The sequence below is a fragment of the Lissotriton helveticus genome, chromosome 1_1 (genome assembly GCF_964261635.1).
Source record: "Lissotriton helveticus chromosome 1_1, aLisHel1.1, whole genome shotgun sequence".
NCBI lineage: Eukaryota > Metazoa > Chordata > Amphibia > Caudata > Salamandridae > Lissotriton > Lissotriton helveticus.
In genome coordinates, this window is record NC_136057.1 from 1684463092 (window position 1) to 1684488852 (window position 25761).

A 25761-nucleotide genomic window follows, 5' to 3' on the forward strand; every position below is an offset into this window, starting at 1 on the left:
CCTGCCGCCTCTGTTGACTCCGCCGTCCCGGGAGGCCCGCTGGCTGGACTCTTTGGGGCGCGACATATTCGCCTCAATCAGTGCTGCCCTGTTCGCCCTTAACACCTTGTATGTATTGGCGAGGGCCTTCTCTTGTTTGTGGGACTCAGCTGAGTCTCAGGGATCCGCAGCTTCCCAGGAGACTGTTCAGGTGGACTTATGGCATCATGCTTTGGATGTCCGGGAGCTGGTGGCATTTATTCTCCGCTCCGCTCTGGACATCTCTGAGCTGTTGGGCCGGGTCATGGCTTCCTCAGTCACCCTCCGTCGCCATGCTTGGATTCAGGACGGCGTGTTCCCTGAGAATATTCGGGAGCGGCTCATTGATCTTCCGTTTGATGGGAGCTTGTTGTTCCATGCCCCGGCTGATTCTGCCATCCAGAGGTTCCTGGCGGGGCTCCGCCCTCCTCCTCCTCCTCCTTATTCTTCTCCCCCTCCTTCCCATCCTCAGTGACTGCTGAGTCTTAGGAAAATTGATGGGATGGTTAGACGGGAACAAGGTAGTATTGAATTTTCAATATGGTTTTAGAACCGGTAGGGGGACCCAAGACCAGTGTCTTAACTTATCCCTGTTAATTGGTAAATATACCTTAGCCAAAGGGGGAATACTCCAGCTGGCGTTTATGGATTTATCGTCAGCTTTTGACCTGGTAAACAGGTCAAAGCTTTGGTAGGTTCTACTAGAGATGGGGATGGAAAAGAGTATGGTTTATTTTGAAGCTGACCTGCATCTGAACTTTTCTGCACGGGTACGGATTGATCAAGAGGGAAACTGCACTAAGCACTTTAGCTCTGGTCGTGGAGTCCGACAAAGTTGCATTTTAGCACCATTACTTTTTACCCTTTATATTAATAATTTAGGCAAGTTTTTAGATGTAGCTAGTTTAGATGTCCCTAAAATTGGTCAGGAGTGTTGCCCTGTGCTTCTGTATGCCGATGATGCGGTTTTGATATCTCGCACATCAGTCGGCCTACAGAAGCTGCTAGAGGGATTTGGAAATTTCATGAACTCATTGGATTAAAGGGTAACCATAGCTAAATCACATGTGATGAGTATAGGCCGCCAGAGTAAAAGAAATTACAGGCATTTTTGTTGTGAAGGCTCCGAAGTTACCAGGGTAACCTCTTTTATGTACCTGGGGGTTCTTTTTGATGAGAACGGTACATGGGTTGCTCAACATAAAATTAAGGTTAATGGTATGGCTAGGGCAATTGCAGCTGTAAATGGGTTCTCGAAACGGCTGGGGGCCAAACCTGTAGAAGCAATGTTGAACATTTATAAATCAAAATGTATCGCAATATGGTTCCTCAATTTGGGGGTATAGACCCATGGAGGGTTTACAGATTGAGGAGAATAAATTTCTAAGGGGAGTATTATCGGTCCCCCAGTCAACCCCTACCTATGCTGTTCATCAGGAATTGGGGATGGGCTATATAACAGATAAACTTAGGCAGGCTCCAGTCATTTTTTGGCTTAAATTATGGCTTAATCCTGAATTAGATCTTAATCATAGACTAATTAGGGATTGGCTCATTCTGGATTATGTACATAAGATTAGGTGGCTTGTTTACGTAAAGGAAACTTTGGCAACAGTAGGCCGACAGGACCTTTTAAAAAACCCTGAGAAAATTACAAGAACAGATTTTAGCTGGGTGAAAAAACAGCTTTTAAATTTATGGGCCGTACAACGAGAAGAAGTAGAGTTGGTAAAAGTAACGGTAAAAGCACATTATCTTTTAAAGATTTCACCCACGCTGGAACCCTACTTAAAAATCGTTACTAGGTCTTTTCACCGTATGCTTTCAACAGGTTTTCGTTTTAACTTAATTTACCTTTCTTTAGGAAACTCTAAGGGGTGGTGCAGTCTGAAAGAACTAGGGCCCTGTGGTTGCGATAACTTCTCAGTTCAGGATACAATGCACCTCATAATGTTTTGTAACTTTTATAGTGAGATCAGAAAGAGGTTCCTATTCCCAATAATAAAAAGAAAGGGTTTTATTCAAGTAAAGCCAGCCTTATTGTACTTACAGCTATTAAATGATCCAAATGAGATTTTCTATATAGCCAGTTTTCTTGTGGCAGCTGTTAGACTGAGGAATAGCCGTGAGAAAAGATCACAACTAACGGGGTTTTAGATTACTTGCTTTTTATCCTTTTTAAACTATTTTTAATTACGGTCAAAATTTTAATGTTGCGTATATTGATTTCTCTGGATGCACTGTCACTTTTCCCTTAAAAAATCACTGCGTTTGATCAGTACTGTATTGCACCTTTTGCACATAGACTGTTGTGGCCGGATTACATTACATCACATTGTATTTTAGGTACTGTATTTTGTATTTCTGCATTTATATGTTTGTATGCTTGTGCTGTACTTTTATGGTTTTAATTTAACCGAATAAAGTGGTATGATGATGATAATGATGATGATGATGATGATGATGACTGCTGAGTTGAGTTGGGTTTGGGCTTTTTGGATGACCTGGCTGTAGATGGTATTTGCTGGCCATTGAGTCCTCCTTGCTGGGACTTTGGCATTGTTGGCTGCTGGATGGCCCTTGTTGCCTGTGTGTGTGTTTTTTGCTGGAATATTACACAGACTTGGCCCTGAGATTAGGCCTTCTGTTTTTCTTTGGACTGATGGAGGAATCTGCGGCTAGAATCGTCTCTACCAGATACATTGTTGCCGAAGGTAAGTAACTCGTACATCAAGGCTTTTACAATGAGACTCTCTGATGTAGGGTACTTGGTATGAAATCCCAGGTCACCCGGCGTTGACCTGTGCCATCTGGCCACCTGCTGGTTAAGAGGCAGGCAAGAATATGGTTTCAACTAGGTAGTCATCAGAGTACGTACAAGGGCATATTAAATGGGTGCAAGGGTCCAGTTGTTGCTGGTACAGGCTGCAGAGTTTGTCAAAACATTTGTTTTAGTCTCAATGGAGTGCAGCTATAATTCTAGTATTTAGACTACCCTGCAATTGAGCCACTTTGTTCCATGGTTGGCCAGTGTGGCAAATCGAGCTCAGTCTTAAGGGAGGTATCTAGCCCACAGGTGTTTTGTAAATCAAGGTATAAGGCATCATTAGAATAATGAGGGGGGAGCAAGCCAACCTCCTCACCATCATCATCAGTATCTTGAGGTGTACTCTACTCTGGTACAGGAACTGAGTCCGCTCTAAAATGAAAATGGAGGCTCTGCTGATACCTCTGATGTGGTAGAAGCACTGGGTTAGAGTCTGGCTGCATGAAAACAGATTACGCTTTTGAAATTTGATAGCACATTGGTCAAGTTCGAGCCAATAGCTGTTCACAATCCTACGAGGGTGTCTGCACTGGATCATCAACTGATGTCTGAACGGTGGGGATCAGTGGGGATCTTCAGGCCTGAGTGGAAGTGTGTACCGGTGTCGTCATGGGCTCAGTAACAAGTCACAGTGGGACAAACGGCACCAGGGAAGGACCCACCGGCTGTAACCTGGCTGGAGGTCTCCGCTGTTCCTTGGGGCATGAAGGCATGCCAGGAAGAGCTAAAAGCACACTGAAAGTTTGCAGCATGACATCTTATATGACCTTGACCTGCTGCAGGGTCAGTTACCAACTGGGGAACTCTGGTGTGTTGGAACTAATTGGCGGATTGATTCTGTAGCTGATGACCAAGAGGGAATGTAACTTAAATCTTGATGCCCTTGCACCTTCTCTATGGTATCAGACTAGCCGGTTTGGGTCGACATTTACCCCGCTTTCTCATGCATGAGTTGAACTTGGAATTTAACATACTTGAAGGTATTGAGCACGATGTGGTACATTCACAAGAACTGCCCTGTGACTGGGACAGGGCCCATGATTTGGTTCTGACCTGCTAGACGACTGCAACTTCTTTTGTTCAGTGATGTTCCGTGACACACTGCTTCACCGCCCAGTCTTGATTTGCCTTTGGGTGCATTAGGGTACATTTATCACATCACATGACTTGAGTTGTGTCCAGAGCCCAGGCACCAAAGGCACATTCTGCCTCGTGCGGGTTCATGACCAACCTCGTTTTCCTGCATTCCTTGCACGATTGGAAACCTATTGTATTTCTACATAGTCCACACTGATCAAGAGGCCTTTTTATGAGTTGTCAAAAGATTGGCACGGTGCGAATGAAGCTCTGAATCTACACCAGAAGGCACAGAAAGAAAGGAACAGACATCAACACCCAGAGGCTGTGCTTTTTTGTGGCTCTACTCCGTATCATGTGGCATGGTATGGAGTACGCGCGGAGAGACGTTACACCACCTGTTGACGTGCTGGATCTCGTCTTCGAATCTAGTCTGCTGTATGGGGATAGTCTAGGGTGAGGGATTTGCATTTGATAGAGTATTCACCAGAAAAAAGCCTTACTAGAGGTAAGCAACTTGTATGTATGGCTCCATCTTTTAATTCTTGTAATAATGAGAAGAAGCTCTATTTTCTATTTTGTATCCCAGGAAAACTATTAAATGAAACCGTTTATCCGTGAGCCACAAATGGGGGTGGGGTCGCACACTACTCACACACCGGTGGTGTCGCCCCTAAGGACTCTGGTCAATGTAGTAAAGTGTTCGTGATGCATCATCTTTCGATCTTCTGCTATCTTTGCTGTCTTCGCCATCCCTGGACACCTGTTTCGGGGTATTACCCCTCATCAGCAGGGATAGGCCGTGTACTGGGGTTGCCGATGGCTGCCAATATCTGCCAGGTTTAGTACCACTCAGGCGCGTAGGTGCGGGATCCCAGGCTCGTCAGCCCGCTGCTCAAGGGAGCTTTAAAGTTACAAATGGGGGTGGGGTCGCACACTACTCACACACCGGCGGTGTCGCCCCTAAGGACTCTGGTCAATGTAGTAAAGTGTTCGCAATGCATCATCTTTCGATCTTCTGCTATCTTCGCTGTCTTCGCCATCCCTGGACACGTGTTTCGGGGTATTACCCCTCATCAGCAGGGATAGGCCGTGTACTGGGGTTGCCGATGGCTGCCAATATCTGCCAGGTTTAGTACCACTCAGGCGCGTAGGTGCGGGATCCCAGGCTCGTCAGCCCGCTGCTCAAGGGAGCTTTAAAGTTACAAATGGGGGTGGGGTCGCACACTACTCACACACCCGTGGTGTCGCCCCTCAGGACTTTGGCCAATGTAGTAAAGTGTTCGCGATGCATCATCTTTCGATCTTCTGCTATCTTCGCTGTCTTCGCCATCCCTGGACACGTGTTTCGGGGTATTAGTACCACTCAGGCGCGTAGGTGCGGGATCCCAGGCTCGTCAGCCCGCTGCTCAAGGGAGCTTTAAAGTTAGTTTATCCGTGAGCCTTTTTACTTTCGGTCATGTCTGTCCAAAGAGTGAGTGAGTTTAATTATAAACAGAGCATTTATACTTGTTTGCATTACTCAGAACTCGGCACTTGTTAGTGTTCTGAAGTAAATTAGAACCTTGTGTGTTGGATTATCAGTATACTTCCTAATGTTGACCTCCCCAAGTTGGCAGCATTCTACAAAACATGCATGCCTACTTGTGCAAAGTTAAGGCTGCTTAATTCAATTTCTTGGGGCATAAACTGTTCCTGTAATCTGAGGAGGAGACACCTGCACAGCTGCGTGGGCTTGGTGCAAGCACTACTCTTCCCTACAACATGTTCAAAGAAAATGGGCGGCTTGACCTCACAGTTCTAGAGCAAATGCTCTTGATCCAAGAGGACCTTCGCTGCCTCAAACTTCTTGATTTTGTGTTGTGGAATCTTTCCGCGTTTTGGGAATGGAGAGATCTTGCCACAAGAGGAACATACTGTGTTATCATAACTTCTGTATTCTTAGTCCAAAATCCCTATCACATGCAGGATCCACCCCCCTGACAGCCATGGCTTTGCCCTTGTTGAAATATAGTGCCATTTGTCACTGTTTCTTAAAGTCTCTAGTGGTAGGCCATACAGAGGTTGAGAGGGGCCTGCACTTCAATACTGCGCCTGTATCATGGAAATCATTATTTGAAAGGTTTGCCACATTTTCGTATACTGTTAAGTAGTCTGCTCGTTTACCACACATTATTTATAGATGGGCCAGAAGGTACTACTGAATGTTTGTTGCTTTTCCCTGCATGTTTTGTAGTTCCATAGCTTTACTGTTTCCTCTCACTGTAATGTTAAAATAGCATGACTTCAAAAATACAACGAAATCTATGCGAATAAATGCCATCTGAAAGTTAGCATTAGTACTGGTCTTTCTGCATCTGTTAATTAACCCAGTTGTGGAAGAGCAGGGGTCTGGAATGCTCAAACTGTCATATTAAACTTTAGAAATGCACACAGTGCTAGATAATATGCATGTGCCTAAGCAGTTGTTTAAATTAGCATCGAATTAGAAGCCGGTAATGCATAAGTAGGCTGACAGATCTCTATGGTTACCGGTGACGTTGTGTAGGAGACAAAATAGAAACACCGTAAAATTGAAATAAACTAATTCATTGGGTTTAGGTGCAATACAAAAGCCAAAGAAAAAATAGGTGTGCTTGAGTGGTCATGGTTTATGAACTTCAAATGTCCTTTGATTGTCATAATCATCTTGAAAGCTAAACTCACGGAAAAGTAAAAATGCAAATAATGTTTTTTGGAACCATAACCATTATTGAAATAAGAAACTCTGGCTTCCTTCTCTTCTTATGCACTTTCAGGCCTGGCAGTGGACTATTACAATGAGCGTCTGTACTGGGCTGATGCCAAGCTCTCCGTCATTGGCAGCGTCCGACTCAACGGAACTGACCCCGTGGTGGCCATAGACCACAAAAAAGGTCAGTACTGCAGTACCTGTCAGTGGAACCTTGCTGACTATCCGCTATATGTATCAAGCTATTTAGCATTCGCAAAGGCCGAAATTCTGCGAATTTCGGCCTTTGCGAATGCTAAATAGACAAATGGAATGTATCAAACAAGTTTGATGCAAAATAAGGATTAGCAAAAATTGCTAATCCTTATTTTGCGATTGCACTTAAGGAATTGCAAATTTTGCGATTCCTTAAATGCAATGTATCAAACAAATAAAATGCAAAAAATGCCATTAAGGAGTAGCAAATTACCACCAACTTCTAGTTGGTGGTAATTTGCGAATTCTTATCAAAAATCTTTTTTGATAAAAACCAAAGGTGCCATATGACGCCCATACATGCCCTTAGGGCATGTATGTGCGCCATATGCCCCCAAATGTCTTTTTCAGGGGTGCAGCAGGGTGTTCTTGAGACACCCCTGCACCCTTGAAAACATCCCTAATTTGCGATCAGCAAAGTGCTAATTGCAAATTGCACTTTCATTCCTATGGGCCTCCTGGCCCATGGAAATGAAGGGGTAATTTGCGATTGACAATTTGCTAATCTCAAATTAAGGAATGCTAAGGAATCGCTATTGGAAAGCGATTTTGTACATACATACCGTTTTGCATTTCCTAAATAGCGATTCCTTAAAATTCGCTATTTAGGAAATGCAAAATGGTTTGTTGATACATATAGCGGTATGTCTCTTAAGCAAAGGCTCCACCTTAATACATTTCCTATACCTATTATATCGTTTCTCTCTTGTTTATCCCTTCTTTTTCCTACGTTTCTCAGTTTTCCGCAGTGTTTTTCCTGCTCTGCTCATATTTTTCAGGCTCTGTTCTCCACTTAGCCTTTTCCTCTCACATTAGGCCCACATTTTCCATTCCTTCCTTCCTGGGTTTCCTCTTGTTTTGCATCCGTATTTCCTATGTTACTGATTACTTTCCAAAATACTCTTTCAATCTTTCTGTCCATCCTCACAAATATCATTATTTCTCACTTTCCAATCAATTTCTTCTGACCCTACTCTTCCTGTTTTCCTTTACGATTTCTCCCTTTAGCCTTACTCAGTTTTACTCTTCTTTTGGTCATCACTTTAAGCCTTCTCCCAGTAGGATTTCCTGTATCTTTCCTAACTTCACCATTTCACACACTTGACTGTTCTTGCATTTTTCACTTCACTGTTGGCCGCCAAGCGTTTCTTTTTTTGTTGTTATTATCCATGAGCTTCTATTTATTAGGCTTTCCTGACTATTGTCGCTGCCTCCTTGCTGCTCCCTAGTCTAGGTACACCTTTTGGATTCTTCATTGCAGAGTATTGATTCCTATCTCCTGTTTTGCTTTTTGCCAAATTTCTCTGCTCTTTCTTTGCCTCTGCCCTTCTCATACTCTAGCTATACTTATTTATCTCTCTAGGGTGACATTCTTGGCCATATTCTCTTTGTAGACATTTAAACTATCTTTGACTAGTTTTGTAATTGTTTTAAAATAATTAGTGCTTGATGATTTAAAACCACTTCACATCAAACAATAACAATTTAGTCTATCAAACGAATACAAATATGACAATGAACTCTACTGAAAAAAGCTAGAAGAATATTAAACTTCATGGTAGAGCTAAGTGATTCAAAATAAATAATGCACTGAGTATTCCCTATTGTATTGTAAAGGATAACAGTTTTTAAAGCAGGCCTTGAAACCATTTGCTATTCCAGGAACTTTGATTGCCTACTCTGAATATGAGTTAAGCTTAAAGGATGTGCTGTACATATTAAGGAGCCTTACTAATGTGTAGAAATTTGTGTCTTTATGGGATTGGCAAACATATCAAATTACTAGGAACAGAATCCATACATTTAAAAAACACCCTAAGTGCTGTGAATGAGCATTGGTCAAACATGTCTAAATTGCTTCGGCACAGCTCCTAATCAATTAAATGTCAGCCTCAATACCCTCCTACAGATGGTATAAATCCCTTAACAAGTGCATGAGAAATGGGCCAACGTTGCCACATTTGCCAAACAAAAACGGCACATTTGGTTTCCCCAAAGTCCTTCCAGGTGGACCTGAACTCCAGTATTGGGAAAAAACAAAAACAGAGAATGGCTAATTTATTTTCTACTGGAAGTATGGGGACAACAAAAACATTCTTGTTCATAATTGTAAGAGTAGGCTGTAATTGCTAAATGTGCAAGTTTTGCTTTTTTGAACAGAGAATGATCTTCTTTAGATGCAATGAATTTGACTTGTTTTATTATTGGTTACTAGTATTTTGGGAGGGCTGATTGTAAATCCTGACACTCAAATTACGGAAAGCTCTATTTGAGCAGTACATGTGTTGACTACATGTATAGGCACACCTCCTCCCTTGGGTTTCCTATCGATTTTTCACTTGTGTGCATCATAGACTATATATTAATATCAAACTCAGTGCAGTTCTACCCACTCCAAAACTGGAGCCCAGTAGATCTCCTGCTGGTCTGCCTCATTCACTATGGTAGATAATATTCTTCAGACTATGTGCAAGAAAGTCCCACATTCTAATATCCTTGGCATTTCCAGGACAACTTTGCAAACAAATTGTTTCCCTTTGACTGGCGCATGATGACCATTCATTCCCTGGCCAATAGTTCTTACTTAGTCCAAGCCATTTTTTTTATTCTAACAAGGGATACACAAGCTGTTTGGATAGCAGAACCTTTTTAAGAGATTGGAAACGGTGCAATAACATTTATGGGTACCAAATCTCATGCGCAGATGTCTGACCTCAGTTTCCAAATGCGGTTGCAGACATGAGAGAATACTCCTTAACCTAAACTAGGTTTTCCATTCTGGCCGCTCGCTGTCTCTTCTTCCTTTATGCTTACATTGTGATGAGACTGTGTGGGTGGAAGCATACATGCAAAAGAACATTTGTGGTTAAAATAATAGTTTTGAGATGGAAAGTGAGCATCGTTCGATTAGCCTTTTTGCTGTTCATGACTGAGTCTCTCTTGTTTCCCAGGCCTGATGCATCCCTTTAGCATTGACATCTTCGAGGACTACATCTATGGTGTGACTTACATCAACAACATCGTCTTCAGGGTCCACAAGTTCGGCAATGGCTCGGTAGCCAACCTGACATCTGGGACCAGCCATGCCACAGATGTGGTGCTCTACCACCAGTACAAGCAACCTGAAGGTGAGTATGGTAGTGTTCGGTGGGGGAGCGCAGAATGACTTGCTGTGCAGTACCATTTTTCATGGCTGTACTGATGAGTTAAATCAATTTGTTTTTTGAAGCTCCTGCCAAGGGACCATCAGTGAGCTCCTCAGGGCAGCCCTTGTTTAGCCTCCCTTTGAGAGCTGTTACAATGCTACTGGTTGGTCTGCTGTGTAGCACTCTCCTTCTTAACATTATCCTATATCACGTAGCATAGGTTAGCAACTGAATACCCTGTTTCATTTCATTCAGTCACATTGGGAGTACCTTTATTCTTTTCACTACCTCTCCATTGTCATTGTCCATTACCACTGCATAGGATGTGCAGTGCGACGAGGAGAAGGAGTTCACAAAAAATTGTTTGCCAACTCTTCATCTAATAATCTGTTGAATCTATGCTAAAGGTTCATTTTGATTCAGGTCTACCATAACTCAATACCCTTCTGCTCTTTCACTCTCCCTGAGCTCCCTCGGTGGCATCTTTTTCGCCAATAAGGCTAGAGGGAAGAAAAGACTGATAGCCTATTGTAGGAAACTGGCTCTGTATATGGTATTATCACTAGTTAGTTACACAGTGCACAGGGTCCAGTGTACAGGGCTCAATGTAAAACCCAAAGTGCTCCATTAGTGGTAGTATAGGCAAGCAGCCTTAAGCCTAACGCAGAGTGTAAGGCATTCATTGTACAACAGTGGTCAATAATGGACACACAACTCAAGAAGGAGATCGACCAATTTTAGAAAAACTTACTTTGAACTTTATTTGAAGAACAAGATCTTTGCAATAAGGTAAGTACGTTTTCAAATAAAAAATACCTTTCACTTTGAAATATCACCATTTAGAAACTTTTCAGTACAGTTGAAAGTTATCCTATAGGGAAAGTAATATTGTGGTTAAACAGGAAAGTAATGCACTTACTTTTTTAATTTATTTATTTATTAAAGTTTTGTATAGCGCTAGCTGGACCCGAGGGTATCAGAGCGCTTCACAGCAAGTACAGAGGCGTTAGACAGACATTGCGGACGGAAAACAAGGCAAGGGGCACATGAGCGAGTACAGTCTGTACAATAGCAGCCAAGCGTGCAACAGGGCAGAAAGTCATAGGCAAGTCAATCCGCTCTGGGGTCACCGACATCATGGAACTTCAAAGTCCAGGTGGAGTTCTAGTATGCTCCGGAACGTTCGAGGAAGAGGACTTTGAGTAACTCCTTGAATTTCGGGAAGGATGCGGTCATTCTGATGTGTGGGGGGATGGAGTTCCAAATCTTGGGAGCATTACCCGCAAAGGATTTGCTAGATGTTGAGAGTTTCTGGGATTTTAGAGGAATGAGTAGGAGCGTGTTGGAGCTTCTGAGGTTTCTAGCCTGACCGGCCCTTTTGAGCTTGTTGGCCAGGTATTCAGGTTTGCCTGTATGCAGGGCTTTGTGTGTGAGGCAGGCTGTACGGAAGCTGGCTCGTTGGTCAATAGGGAGCCACTTCAGATCCTTAAGAGCTGGGGTTATGTGCTCATATTTCTTTGTTCCCGTGACCATTCTTGCAGCGGCATTTAGGGTAGAGGTCAGAGGTCGCAGGTGCGATTTGGCTGTTCCAGTCAGAGTGGCAATGCCGTAGTCAATTCTGGAGAGTACCAGAGCCTGCGTGGCCTGTTTCAGGTCTTACGTGGGGAGAAATGGTTTCAATTTGTAGAGCAATTTCAGGTTCAGGAAAGCACTTTTGGCGGTTTTTGAGACGTGTTCTTTCATATCCAGTTTGAGGTCACGGGTGATCCCTAGGGATTTTTTGGAGTTCGATGGAACAAGAGGAACATTCAGGGCATTTAAGGCTTTGAGCCATTCAAGAATTTGGGGGTTTTCCTCTTTGTTTGAGATGAGGAGCACTTCTGTTTTTTCTTCATTGAGTTTGAGGTGGTTGGATGAGAGCCAGAGTTGAACTTCGGTAAGTGTGTGGTTCAGTCTGTGGATGTCTGTGATCGATGTGGTTTCCAGATAGAGTTGAGTGTCGTCCGCATATAGGTGGAAGGGGATGTTAGCTTTCCTTAGAATTGAGGTGAGAGGCTCCATCTAGATGTTGAAGAGTTGTGGAGAGAGTACTGACCCTTGAGGGACTCCTCTGCTGATGGGAAGAATGTCCGATTCGCAGCTTTTAATTTTGATTCTTTGTGTGCGGTTGTTGAGAAAGGAGGAGAACCATTTTAGGACAGTCTTTTCGAGGCCTGCTCTCTCCTTTAGGACATTGAGTAGCAGGGCATGATCAGCTGTGTCAAATGCAGCCGATAGGTCTAAGAGGATGAGAAGGCTGCATTGGTTGGAGTCGAGCGACATGTGTAGATCGTCCAGGACGTTAAGGATTGCGGTTTCAGTACTGCAGCCTTTTCTGAACCGTGATTGATATGGGTCGAGAAGATTTGTGTTCTCTAAGTGCTGGGATAGTTGCGACAGCACGCATCTTTCCAAGATTTTGGATAAGAGTGGAAGGTTCGAAACTGGTCTGAAATTGTTCATATCCTGGAGGTCAAGGCCCGTTTTTTTTAGTAGTGGCGTGACTTGACCTATTTTAAGGCAGTCAGGGATGGAGCCCTCGCTCAGAGAGCTGTTGATGATCTTGGCCCAGATAGGGACTAGAGTGAGCTTCAAGTCTTTGGTCAATCTCGGGGGAAGCTGATCAAGGGAGTGAGTCGAGGGTTTGGCGGTGGCTATGAGATTGCTTATCAGTTCAACCTGGATAGGTTGGAAGGAGGACCAGCGAGTGGATGTGTTTGTTGGTCTTAAATGGGAAGTTGCAGAGGGGTGGGAGGAGGGCATAGTGCCGAGTGATCGATCAATTTTGGCCATTTTTTCGTTGAAGAAGCTGGCAAAGTCGTCACATTGGGATTTGGACGCCACCATGTCTACTGTTACAGGAATGGAGATTTGGTTCTTGATGATGTTGAAAAGTTCTTTGGGGCGGTTTTTGGCATTGTCAAGGGCCGCACAGAAGGACGACTTTTTGTTCTTGATCTGGTTATAGTAGCTTTTGCGGGCTGCCTTGAACTGGTCCCGGTTGTGGGAGGAGGGGTTGGACCTCCAGGTTCTTTCCAGGGATCTTAGGTGTCTTCTTTCATCGTTAATGTCAGTGGAGAACCAAGATCTGGAGGGGATGTTTCTTTGTTTTTTTAGTTTCCTCGGTGCCAGCTGGTCTAGGACGAGCTCCAGGTTGGAATGATAAAGCGAAGTGAGTTCTGTGGTTGAAAGGAGTTCCGTCGAGTTCGGAAGGAGTGAGCTGAGGCCCTTTTCTAGCTTGTCAGGGGGGACTCTCGATAAGTTTCTGGTCCACTTGGGGGAGGTTTGAGTGGGAGGGACGGAAAGCGCCGAATGTTTGATATGAAAGAGTATGGCGTGATCGTCTGACCAGTCCACTGGGATGATGTGGTCAATTGAAATTGTCTTTCTATCCGCGGTGATAGCATCCAGGGTTGCTCCTCTGTGGTGGGTTTCCTCTGTGCAGTGCTGGGTCATGTCATGGTCATGAATAAGGGTGGTGAGGGATTGGATGAGCGGGTTTTTTGATACATTCCATCTTAGGTTAAGGTCGCCCAGAATTATTCTGAAATCACTGTTGAGAGCGGTTTGCGTGATCAGATCCGTCAGCTGAGCGCCGAATTCGGAGGTGTTGCCCGGGGGATGGTAGAGGAGAAGGCATTGGAGTGAAGGATGGTGGGGTGAATTGAGGTTGACCGAAAGGCATTCAAAGGAGTTGTAAATGACGGAGGGAGATTCAGTGATGGAGAGGTCACTTTTGTGGATAATAGCTATTCCCTCCATAATAGCTATAACCTTTGTGTACGGGCCTGTCTTTGTGTATAATTGAGAAACTGGGCGGCACCAGCGTGTCCATGATGGGGCTGGATAGAGTGTTAAGCCATGTTTCAGTAATGAAAGCTACGTTCAGGTCATGGGAGAGAATGGTTTCGGCTATTTCTGTTGCATGTTTGACGGCGGATCGGCAATTGATGAGCATACAGTTGATTTGGGGGTCAGCCTTCGAGATAGGGTTGACAGAAGTAGCTCTGGGTAAGGAGGAGAGATGGTCTGGCAGCTTTTCGGCGGGGCGGGTCCCTTCCCACTCCAGTGATGACTTGAATTGAGGAGAAGGAGGGTGAGTGGTCAGGGGGAATAGCTTGGGCTGGCTGATTAGGAGGGGTTTCTTTCATAGGAGGCGATGAGGGAGATCACTTCCTGTGGCGAAAGGGAGGGAACCGTTCTTCTAGGACTGTCGACTCGTGACTCAGTCCTGGGATTGGAGAGAAGAGGCTGGGAGCCTGTGGGGGGCTTGGACCCAATGTGAGTACGAGAGTCAGTCCTGGCGGGAGGCGGCTAGAGGTGAGGAGGTGGAACGTTCGGGGAGGGAAGCTGGAGTTTCTCTAGGGAGGATAGGGTTTCCTTCAGGCCAAAGATCAGAGTCGCGATCTGGGCTTCTAGAAAGTCCAGGCGTTGTGTCAGTTTAAGTGCTGGGGAGGAGGGGGGCGAGTGGGTGAAGTTGGGTTTGGCGTGGGAGGGGTAATGGGGCAGGACGTCGGATGGGGGGGTCTGTGACGGGGGGGACCGGGTCCAAGTTAGAGTTCGGTTGTGGGAGGACTAGAGAGGGAGAGGGGGTTTGGGGCGAGTTACTGTTGAGAGGTGAGACTGGAGAGGGAGGCACGGAATTGGCTTTAGGAAACTTTTGGGCAAGGGCAGGGTGGGGAGAGGGGCTGCGGGGTGAGTTACTATTAGGGGAATAGTCGGGGTGGGAGGATCTGATTCATGTTTCGAGTTCGGATGGGCGGGGGATAGGGAGGGAGGGGGGTTGCGGTCCCTTTGGAGGAGGTGGTTGTCTTTACTAAGGGGGATGGTGTGAGCAGTGGGAGTGAGGGATCGCGCAGGGGGTTGTGACTCGTGGACGGAGGGGGGACTGGGATCTCTATGGGAAGGAGACTGAGAACCTGTGGGGGTGTGGGAGACATGGGGAGGGGGGAAGGAGGGGTGGGGGGGGAGTTCTGGAAGTTTGGGAGAAGGGGGAGGAGGTTTGGGGATGTAGGAGAGAGGGGGGTGGGGCTGGGAGGGACGGATGGTTGGTGACGTGATTAAGAGCGAGGGGAGGGGATTGTTGGGGTGAATGGAGCATGCTCTGCGGGATAGAAGTTTGGCGAGGGTCATAGGGGGTGGTGGGGCGCGGCTGTAAAGGGTAGTGAGCCGTGGCCGTCTTAAGAGTGTGGAAGAGGGAGTCGAAGAATTCGAGGTTGTCGTCTTTCGCCTGGATTAGAATGGTGCAGTATACAATCCCAGTCTTAGGAATGAAAAGTCAGCAAGGGGCAGGTGAGTACAAAAACTGTGCCACCAGTGGCACTGGGGCATCCACGTGCAGAGGTCAAAATCTGAGTTCGGCCCAATTCTTTCCATTGGAGACAGGGGTGCCTGGAGCCACACTGCTTATAGGTAAGTAGATTGGTTGCAGGGGCCAAGCTTTGCAGGTTAGGACAAGTACGGGGGGCTCAAAGCAGCACCAAACATACACCATCAGCTGCACAGGGGCGACTGGGTGCAAGGTGCAATTTCGACGTTGGGCGCCCAATGCTATTCAATGGGGATTCTTTTTTTGGCGAACAGTCTGCAGGTATGGAACCAGAGGTTGCAGGAGTGGGACCAATGACAGCAGATGTAAGTACTGATGTAGAGGGTCGTAGTGGTACCGTTGATTCAGCTCACCAAGACCCAGGGGCTATGGGTGCATAGGAGCCTTTTGACGTCTGAGTCTTTGTTACTGGAGCCGGTCGGGGGGGCCCTCTGTAGTCACACTTCAGGCACCGCCGTGGAGATCAGGAGAGGTCAGCCATCGCTGAGCATGAGGTCAGAATCGTTGAGGAGACTTCACTGCACAGGTGAGCCACTCGTGCCAGGGGGCATCGGGTGCAGAGTGGGCATGGATCACGATTCCAGCTGGATCTGTTCCCTTGGAGTCTGTTTCTTCTGGACAGGTCTGCTGTCCACGGGATATTGGAGTCTTTTTCAAAGGCAGCAATCCTCCTAGGGTTTTCAGAGGTCATTGGCTGCAAGACAGGTCACAGGTTCGCAGAAGCTGGAGACAGGCCAGTCATCATCTTCAGTCTTCTCTGCAGGGTCGTCTTCTTACTTCTTAGGTTGTCACGGATTCTAGGTTTGGGGGAGCCGCTTAAATACTTAATTTAGGGGCGTTTTAGTGGGGTAGCAGGTAGGGCCAATGGGCATTCTCCCTGGGATGACTAGACCCTCTACTATGCCACCCTTCTATGGGAGGGGGCATAGACCTAGCCCTGATTGTAGGTATCCCTCCATCTTCAAGATGGCAGGGACTGAAAGATGTGATTCACTTCGCCTCCCTCCACTTTAGGGGTGGAGTTGGCAGAGCTGGGCACACCTCCTATTCTAATGAGTTTTCCAGCTGGTTTTCCTGTCCAACGTAGGAGTGTAAACCAGGGGCTGCCATCTGCTGCTAGCAGCAGAGGCTGGGTGTTGCATTACAAATGCAGCAGGCCTTTGAAGCTTCCCCTTTCGAGCACTTACCCATTCTGGGGGAGGAGGTGTGACAGCTCTGTCCAGGATGTGCAGTGTTTAAGGTCCCAGAGAGCAGGAGCTCTCTACCCAGTGCTCCAGAAACGTGTCTGGTGATGGCTAGTTGCCTACAGCCGGTCAGAGACCACACCAGGGTTGGTAGGTTTTCAGAGGGCACCAGGGATATGGTTTAATAAATCTCACACTGGCGTCGGTGTGGATTTATTTTAAGGAGCTTTTTGGTACCATACACTCCTGGGTCAAGTGAAACGATCATGGTGCTTTGGAGCTCAAGTTGTCAGGTCCCCAGCCCAGGTACTCTTTATGACTTCCGAGGCACTAACAATATTAAGGAATAGCCCCTGATACTGTAGGGTCATATCTGCTTATGCATATATACCCACACCTGGTATTTAGAACACCCTGCCTTAGGGCTGATAAGGCCTGCTAGAGGAGTGACTGACATATGTCTTCGTCACTGATAGCTGGCATGGCAGACGGGCAGTTTCGACTTGGTCATTTCTCTACCTCACAGTAGTATGCAAGCTGTAGGGGCAGTTGCATGGTCCTAGTGAGGGGGTCACAGGGGACCCCTTCAGCCTCCAGGCCCTAGGTACATAGGGTACCACTTACTAGGGATTTACAGGGGGGCAGAAGTACCAATTGTGGACATGTTTTTAGGGGAAGAACACTGGTACTTGGACCTGGGCAGTATGGACCCAGTACTCTACAGTCGAAGTTGCATCAAAAGCCAGGCAAAAAGTTGGGGGTACTGCAACATAACCCCATTTTCTCACACCAAATTTAAGAGGATCGTTTAGACTTTGATGGAGCTGGAGTATCACCATAAATCGCCACGATTGCCACTTTCTCTGGTCCCTTTCTCTATTTAGAGACTGGAAAGTTCTAATTTACGTTGGGTGAGGCTCCACTAGTGTAAACATTTGAGTGGACAGCCATCTGCACCAAGCCCCTTAGTTGAAAGTGACACTTGTCACACCATAATTAGGACTTGGTGACTGTCTGAAGTTTTTCCAACCCTCAGTCCATAAGTCCTAAAAAAAAAGGAAGTGGTGGGACTAACCACTCCCTCGAGGACAACAAACCTGTCCAGAAGAGAGCGAATCCAAATATTCCGGATTATGGCGGGTCTGCGACCACAGCCCATTCCTCACCCAACGCCCATGGCCCGAGTCTGAGTGGCTCACCTGTGCAGTGAAGTCTCCCCGGCAATCCTGACCTCGTGTCCAGCATTGGCTGACCTCTCCTGCCCTCCATGATGGTACCTGCAGTGTGAATCCAGAGGCTACGCGACCGGTTCTGGTCAGCAGATTCCAATGTCTAAAGCACCCCTGCATCCAAAACCCCAGGGCCTTGGTGAACTGAATCGATGGTGCCCCTATGACCCCCCTATCCCCAACTTACCTCTGCTGTCATTGGTCTTCCTCCGGTGGCACGCCTGCAGCCTCTGTGCCGTCAGGAACGTCCTCATTGAAAAGCATTGGGCGCCCAATGTCAAATTTGCACCCTGGACCTGGCCGCCCCTGTGCTGCTGGTGGTGTATGTTTGGTGCTGCTTTGTGGTCCACCCTGTGCTTAACCTAATCCCCAAAGCTCGGCCCCTGCAACAAATCTACTTACCTACAAGTAGTGTGGCTTCAGGCACTCCCTGTCTCCTTTGGAAAGCATTGGGTCGGAGTCCAATTTTGACCACTGCACCCGGTCGTTCCTGTGCCACTGGTTGTGCAGTTTTGGTACTTACTTGACCCCTGACCCATGCTAACTTTTGGATGCAAAGACTGAATCTGTAAGTTCGATACTCGCCTATTTAACCGCAATATTGTTTTCCCCATAGGATAACAGACAGTGTGAAGCAGTTTCTTTCCCCATAGGATAAAAGTAGATGGTGTGAAAAAGTATCTAAGTGTCAATTTTATAAAGGGAAAAGTATTTTTAATTAAAAACGTACGTACCTTATTACGAAGACCTTGGTCTTAAAATAAAGTACAAACAAAGTATAATTTTATCAAATTGGTCTGGATCTCCTTCTCGAATCGTGTCCTTTATTGATCATGTGTGTGCAATACATGTCTTGCGCTCCTCTTATTCAGGACTGAGGCTGCTCGTTCACACTACCACTAATAGAGTACTTTGCGTTTTTCATTGAGCCCTGTACACTTTTGGGGGACCCCTGGACTCGTTATTGCCACCTAGTGGCAATATCATTTACAGAGCTGGCTTCCTACACTCATGCCAGTTGGTCCCACATGAGGCAGGCAATCATAGTACACAACACTACTAGATTTGTCAGTACTACTACCCAACAGACAAGACCTCCTCACTTAGAAACAAGGAGCAGTAAGACACCCAAACCCCACATCTCTCAATCTTGCAATTTAGTTCCTGAGGTCTTAGAATATGGATGCCTAAATCTACCACACAAATGTATGGATATCTCAAAAGAAGCAAGAAGACCCAGAGCACTTCCATGCTATGCCGCAAAGTGGAAACGCTTTGTTCATTATTGTCCCTCAAAAGATATTGATCCACTAAATGCATCACTTCAAAACATTCTATGTTACCTGCTTCACTAACAAGCTGTAGGGTTAGCTTTTAGTTCTATAAAATACATCTTACAGCATTATTCATAATTCTCGTAATTAAAGCTTTTCTACAAGGACTTAAGAGGCATTTCACCTAGAGCTCTGCCCACACCAGTGTGGAATCTTAATATTGTACTAACAAGGTTAATAGCCATTTGAACAATTGCACACATGTCCACTACAATTTTTGTAATGAAAACTTGCTTTTTTAATTGAAATTACTTCTCACAGAAGAGTGGGAGAAATTCAAGCACTAACTCTAGAGGAACCATTTCTCCAAGTACATAAAGACAAAGTAATTTTAAGAACTAATCCTAAATTTCTACCTAAGGTTGTATCGCAATTTCACATGGGTCAATACGTTGAATTGCCTGTATTTTTTCCTCAATCAGACTTAGTGGCAGAAAGAGCATTTCACGCATTTGATGTTAAGAGAGCGCTAATGTACTATATAGATAGAACACAATACTTCCAGAAAACTCGACAACTGTTTGTGGCATTCTCTACGTAATGGTAAAGAAATTTCCAAATCAGGTGTTGCACGTTGGATAGTAAAGTACATCCAAACTACTATGCTAAAGCCAAAAGACCCCTCCCTATCCTGCCAAAAGCTCACTCTACATGCAAAAAAAGGGTTTATATGGCATTTCTAGGGAACATTCCAATAGTTGACATAGGTAAAGCAGCTACATGGACTACACCACATACATTTACAGGATATTACTTTGTAGATGTTATGTTACGACAAGCAAATGTTGATCAAGCAGTATATGTACATTATTTCAGACAAATGCACTAGGCACAACTTAGTCACTGCTTACGAGGAGAACGTTTTTTTTAGTCTGTGCTAAGCACGTGTATCTACAGCCACACATGCCATCAAACGGTGAATGTTACCCTGTAAGCATCTGTTTGTGGCATATAGTGCTGTAGATTTACACTCACCCACCCTCCTCCCCAGTGACCTCTGCTCCTTGCATTTATATACATCATATATTACATTATTGCATGGTCATCTACATAGAATACACTGTCCTTTCACTCCATCCTCACCCGCAGAGCGGAAAACAATGTAACAATGAAGTCGATGACCATTCGCTCTACAAGCAAGAGGAGGAGTCACTATACGTCATGACTAGAAAGACTTAGAAGAAAAACAACTTGCACACTTCCCAACCCAACACTTCATGGCGGACTTATGCTAAGCATGTGAAACTACAGCTCTACATATATATATATATATATATATATATATATATATATATATATATATATATACACATATATATATATATATATATATATATATATATATATATATACACATATACATTGCTGTTTTCCTGTAGGATCTGAGACACCCCTGCAGTCACGGAGAAAGTCTAGTAGTGGGTTGCACAGCTACTAAAGAGATATGTATACAGCCTCCACGTCACCGTTTTGAATTCGAAGTTGGGCTACTCAGTCTTTAATCGTTTTACAGGTCACTGTTTTCTTGCCGTCACAGCAAAGTGCCTCCAGAGCAGTTGCTGTGTGTTGAATGACTCGGGCATAAAGGTGTTTTTTCTATTTTGAAAAGAAGCATTGGGGTAAGATTCAATCCGTGAACAGCAAAGATTAAGCTGTCTGCTTTTTCAAAAGTGTTCAATGTTTTACTCTCCCTCTAAAGTTGAGATAGAGACTAAGTGGAATGTCAGTGTCACATTACACTGTATTACTTTGGTCATTACTGTGTTCTGACATATAATGGGCTGGATTAGGATGTCCCTTTCAGAACAAAGTATCTTTGTTTTAAACTATCGCTGTGCCCTGTTCTGTAGAATCACAAACCAGTCACGTGGCTGGTGGGGAGAGTTTGGGGTTCACTGAACTTGTTCCCAAGAAGTTCTTTTATTGCTCATGTCAAGAACTTTAAAGCTTTTGCTGGCTCGGTGAAATGCCACCTTCGAGCATTTTCATACGTGCAGCTGTCGATTGCCCCCGCCATCCTCTGAACATGAAACATTGTTTGGGAAACTTAATATTCATCTCTCCCTCCTCGCATGTCGTGAAGGGTGGAAGGAATAAAGGCCCAGCGTTCAGCAGTCCTAAGCAGTATTCTGGCTTGGAGCAGCTGTCTGAAGATATTAATTCAGGTGTTTCATCTTTAATCAGGTGCATTATGCAGAAATATTTAGGACACATTGGGGAGCTTCTCCAAGAAAGAAAGGTCTTTGCAATGTGACGAAAAATGCGTGCATCTCTACATTTCTTCTGCCGGGGGTGTTTTATACCTCTCCACCCCCCCCCCCCCCACCCCTTCATGTTCATAACATTACTCAAATATATGTATTTATGTATGTATGTGTGTCTATCTGAAAGAAACAGGTTAGTATTAGATTCCTTACCTTAGAATATCCCCAGGCGTCAGTCTGGATCCGGAAACTTTTGCGTAGCAGTACCCCTGCGCGTCGGTAGGCGTCGTCTGCAGGCGTCCCCTGCGGCTCTGCGTCGTCTGCGTCGTGCGCCGTGATGACGTCGCTGGAGTATATAGACGCCGCCTCCGCGCGCTGACGTCAGTTCTTCTTTTTTCCGCGCCAGTTAGCGCAGATCCGAAGAGCAGTACTCCGGTCTTTTGACCAAGTGTTTGTAAAACTAATTCTTTCTACGGTGCCGGTAGGATGCCTGGGTTTAAGAGTTGCGACGAGTGCGACCGCATGATGTCGGTCACCGACCACCATCGACTCTGCCTCCGGTGTCTGGGCGCGGACCACGACGTGGAGTCCTGCGTCGACTGTCGGGCCTTGACTGGAAAAGCTAGGCGGGAGCGGTCCCGCAAGCTTCTCGAGCTCCGGGTGTCGGCCCCGCGTCGAGAGCGGTCCCGGTCCGGTCGGAGGTCGAGGGAGCGGTCGAGGGAACGATCGCGGAGCCGCCATGGGCGCTCCGGGAGTCGCCACCATTCCTCCGGCTCGTCAGGTAAGCACAAGAAGTCGGGGCGTCGCCATCGCACCCCCGACTCCCCCCGACGCCCGCGTGATGCGGCCGGGGGCTCGGGTGACCCCACCCCCGCGGCCCCGCGTGGGTCGCCGACGCCGTCTACCCCATACCCGTCGGTCCCTGGGGAAGGCGCGTCGCGTGAGGAGATCGAGGCCTTCCTCATTGCTATGAGGGCGAGGTCTCCTCCGGCGGGGCCTTCGGCGCCTGCGGGCCCGTCGGTCCCGTCTGGGGGCCCGAGCGGTTCGGGTGCTCCTGCCCCGGCGCCGCCGGTGGCTCCGGCCCCGGCGCCGCTGGTTCCCTCTGGTTCGTCGCCGGCTGGTCTCCCGGCCTCTCCGGCGTCGGTTCCTGTGGGCCAACCCGTGGTACCTCCCCCGCGTGGTGCAGCGACTCCGCCGTCGGCTCCGGCCGGCGTCGGGTCCCCGACGCCGCACGGCGCCACCCCCCTTTCCTCCCCGACTCCGGATGCGGAGTCGGACCGGCGTCGGCCGACGCCGGATCCGACGCCGATGGGGCCCGTTGACCCCGATGTCTATATCGTCGACCCAGAATATGGGTATGATGAAGATGAGTATGGAGAGGGTTGGGAGGGGTCTGAGGACCCTCTATCCCGTGCCTGCCAGTATGATGTGGACTGGGTAGGTGATCTGGGTGATGCCAGTGGCCTGGACGAGTCGCCCAACCCTGGGTTTGTCTCTCCGTCCCCTGTGGCGTCTGAGGCAGGTGCTGCCTATTCGGTGGTCCTGATGAGGGCTGCCAAGGCCTTGCACCTTGAGCTCCCCGTCGCGAAGGTCAAACCGAACATTCTGACCGAAGTGTTTAAACCGCAGTCATGCCCCCAGGAGCCTCTGCTGCCGTTTAATGAGGCCCTGTCGGATGTCCTTTTGGGCACCTGGTCCAGGCCCGCTTCTGGTGCGCCGGTTGACCGGAATGTCGCAAGGCGTCACCGTCCATGCTCGGACGACCCTGCCTTTTTATCCACCCATCCCTCCCCGGAGAGTCTGGTGATCCAGGCCTCCACTTCGCAGTCCGCATTTCCGTCGGCTCCGCCCGATAGGGAATCAAAGCGGTATGACCAATTTGGTAAAAAGGTCTTTTCCTCTTTGAGCGCTGGACTGCGGTCTTGTAATACCGCGTGCCTCTTGGGCCGCTACACCCACTCCCTGTGGGATACGGTCGAGGAGTGTCTGCCGCAATGTCCCCAGGAGGTGCGGGACAAGCTCACACGGGCCTTAGTTGAAGGCCGGGATGCGGCGCGGTACTCGATCCGTTGTGGTCTCGACACGACCGACTCTCTGGGACGGGCGATGTCCACAACGGTGGCGATTCGTCGCCATGCTTGGCTGAGATCTGCCAACTTCTCGCCAGACGTCCAAAATTCACTCATGGACATGCCATTTGATGGCAGTCGCCTGTTTGGTGACAAAGCGGACCACGCGCTGGAGCGCTTCAAGGACTCCAGGGTCACGGCCAAGTCCTTGGGTCTTTCGACCCAGCGCCAGCAGACGGGTTCGTTTCGGCCCTTTCGTGGCCAAGGGAGGGGAGGTCCCACACGTGCTGCCAGCCACGCGACGCAGAACGCTCCCCAGCGCGGTGGCGGCCGTGGTTTCCGCCGTGGTGGCGGTAGAGGCCAGCGGCGTGGTCAGTCCCCGCCTCCCTCCGCTGCTGCATCCAAGCCTTCCTAGTCCGAGCTTTCGGGCTCACGTGACGCCAGTGGGTGGCAGGGTTCGCCATCACCACTCCCGCTGGCGCGCGATAACATCGGACAGGTGGGTGCTGCAGCTTGTCCGAAGGGGCTATGCCCTCCCCTTCGAGTCCACCCCTCCAGCCATGCCACCGCAGAACCACCGTGTGTCGGGGGACCACTTGACACTTCTGCAGGAGGAAGTTACGGCCCTCTTGGCCAAGGGGGCCATCGAGCGCGTTCCTGGGCCAGAAGTAGGGTGTGGTTGCTACTCCCACTACTTTCTGGTACCCAAGAAGGACAAGGGAGGCCTGCGTCCTATCTTGGATCTACGGAACGTCAACGGCTTCCTCCGGAAGGAGAAGTTCAAGATGTTGACTTTGGCTCAGGTCTTGGCTGCTCTAGACCCACAAGACTGGATGGTAGCGTTGGACTTGCAGGATGCGTATTTTCACATCCCCGTCCTGCCGGCCCACCGGCGTTACCTGCGGTTCACGGTAGGCCACGAGCACTTTCAGTTTATCGTGCTCCCATTCGGCCTTACCAGCGCCCCACGGGTGTTCACGAAAGTGATGGCGGTGGTCGCAGCTCATCTGCGCCGGTTAGGGGTTTCAGTCTTCCCCTACCTCGACGACTGGCTGTTGAAGGCGGGCTCGCCCCAGACAGTCGTCCACCACCTTCAGATGACGGCAGACCTCCTGCACGAGCTGGGGTTTTCCATCAATGTGCCGAAATCACACCTGTGTCCCTCTCAAAAGCTCCTTTTCATCGGAGCGGTTCTCGACTCGGCGCAGTTTCGGGTTTATCCTCCGGAACGGCGGGTCCGGGATATTCAGGCTCTGATTCCCATCTTTCAGCCGTTATCCCGGGTTTCGGTCAGGTTGACGCTGCGGCTTCTGGGGCTGATGGCCTCCTGCATCCTTCTGGTGCATCACGCCAGATGGCGGATGCGGGCTCTGCAGTGGGACCTGAAGTTTCAGTGGGCCCAGCATCAGGGCAACCTATCCGACCATGTCCTGATCTCGGAGGGCACTGCGAGACAGTTGCAGTGGTGGCTTACGGACCGCGATTGGGTCACGGGCAGATCCCTCTCCCTTCCCCAACCGGAGCACGTGGTTGTGACGGACGCGTCCCTCCAAGGCTGGGGTGGCCACTTGGGAGAGGCGGAGATCAGAGGCCTCTGGTCTCCGGCGGAATCCCGGCTCCATATCAACATGTTGGAGCTGCGGGCGATTCGCCTAGCACTGAAGGCATTCCTCCCCTTTGTCAACGGGAGTGTAGTGCAGGTGTTCACGGACAACACCACCGCCATGTGGTACTGCAACAAACAGGGCGGTGTGGGGTCGTGGACCCTTTGCCAGGAGGCTCTGCGCCTCTGGCAATGGCTGGAACGTCAGGGCGTGACTCTGACGGTTCAACACCTGGCAGGTTCTCTGAACGCCAGGGCGGACGAACTCAGCCGTCGGTGCTCGGTGGATCACGAATGGCGTCTGAACTCGGATGTGGCGAGAGGCCTCTTTCAGCAATGGGGAGAGCCTTGGTTAGATCTATTCGCCACAGAAGAGAACGCGCAATGTCATCAGTTCTGCGCGTTGGAGTTTCCAAGACGGCACTCGCTCGGCGACGCCTTTCGGCGCGAGTGGAGTTGCGGTCTGTTGTACGCCTTTCCGCCTATACCACTTCTGCCCAGAGTGCTGAAGAAGATCAGGCGCGACCGGGCCCCAGTTATCCTTGTGGCTCCGGACTGGGCTCGAAGGTACTGGTATCCCGAGCTACTCAGCATGACAGTCGGTCCCTCGATCCGCCTGCCCCTTCAGGAGGACCTTCTGTCGCAGCAGCAGGGGACGGTCCTCCACCCGAACCTGTCCAGTCTCCACCTCCATGCGTGGAGATTGAGCAGCGACA

The 25761-nt window shown here is 48.1% G+C and overlaps 1 protein-coding gene across 1 annotated transcript in view; it reads left to right on the forward strand.

Moving 5' to 3' along the window:
- LRP1 (LDL receptor related protein 1) overlaps positions 1-25761 on the forward strand; it is a 1472234-nt gene that overhangs the window by 1307086 nt on the left and 139387 nt on the right. The window contains 2 exon segments of the mRNA XM_078688974.1: positions 6721-6837; positions 9860-10036. Coding sequence (XP_078545100.1) covers positions 6721-6837; positions 9860-10036 — 294 coding nt within the window.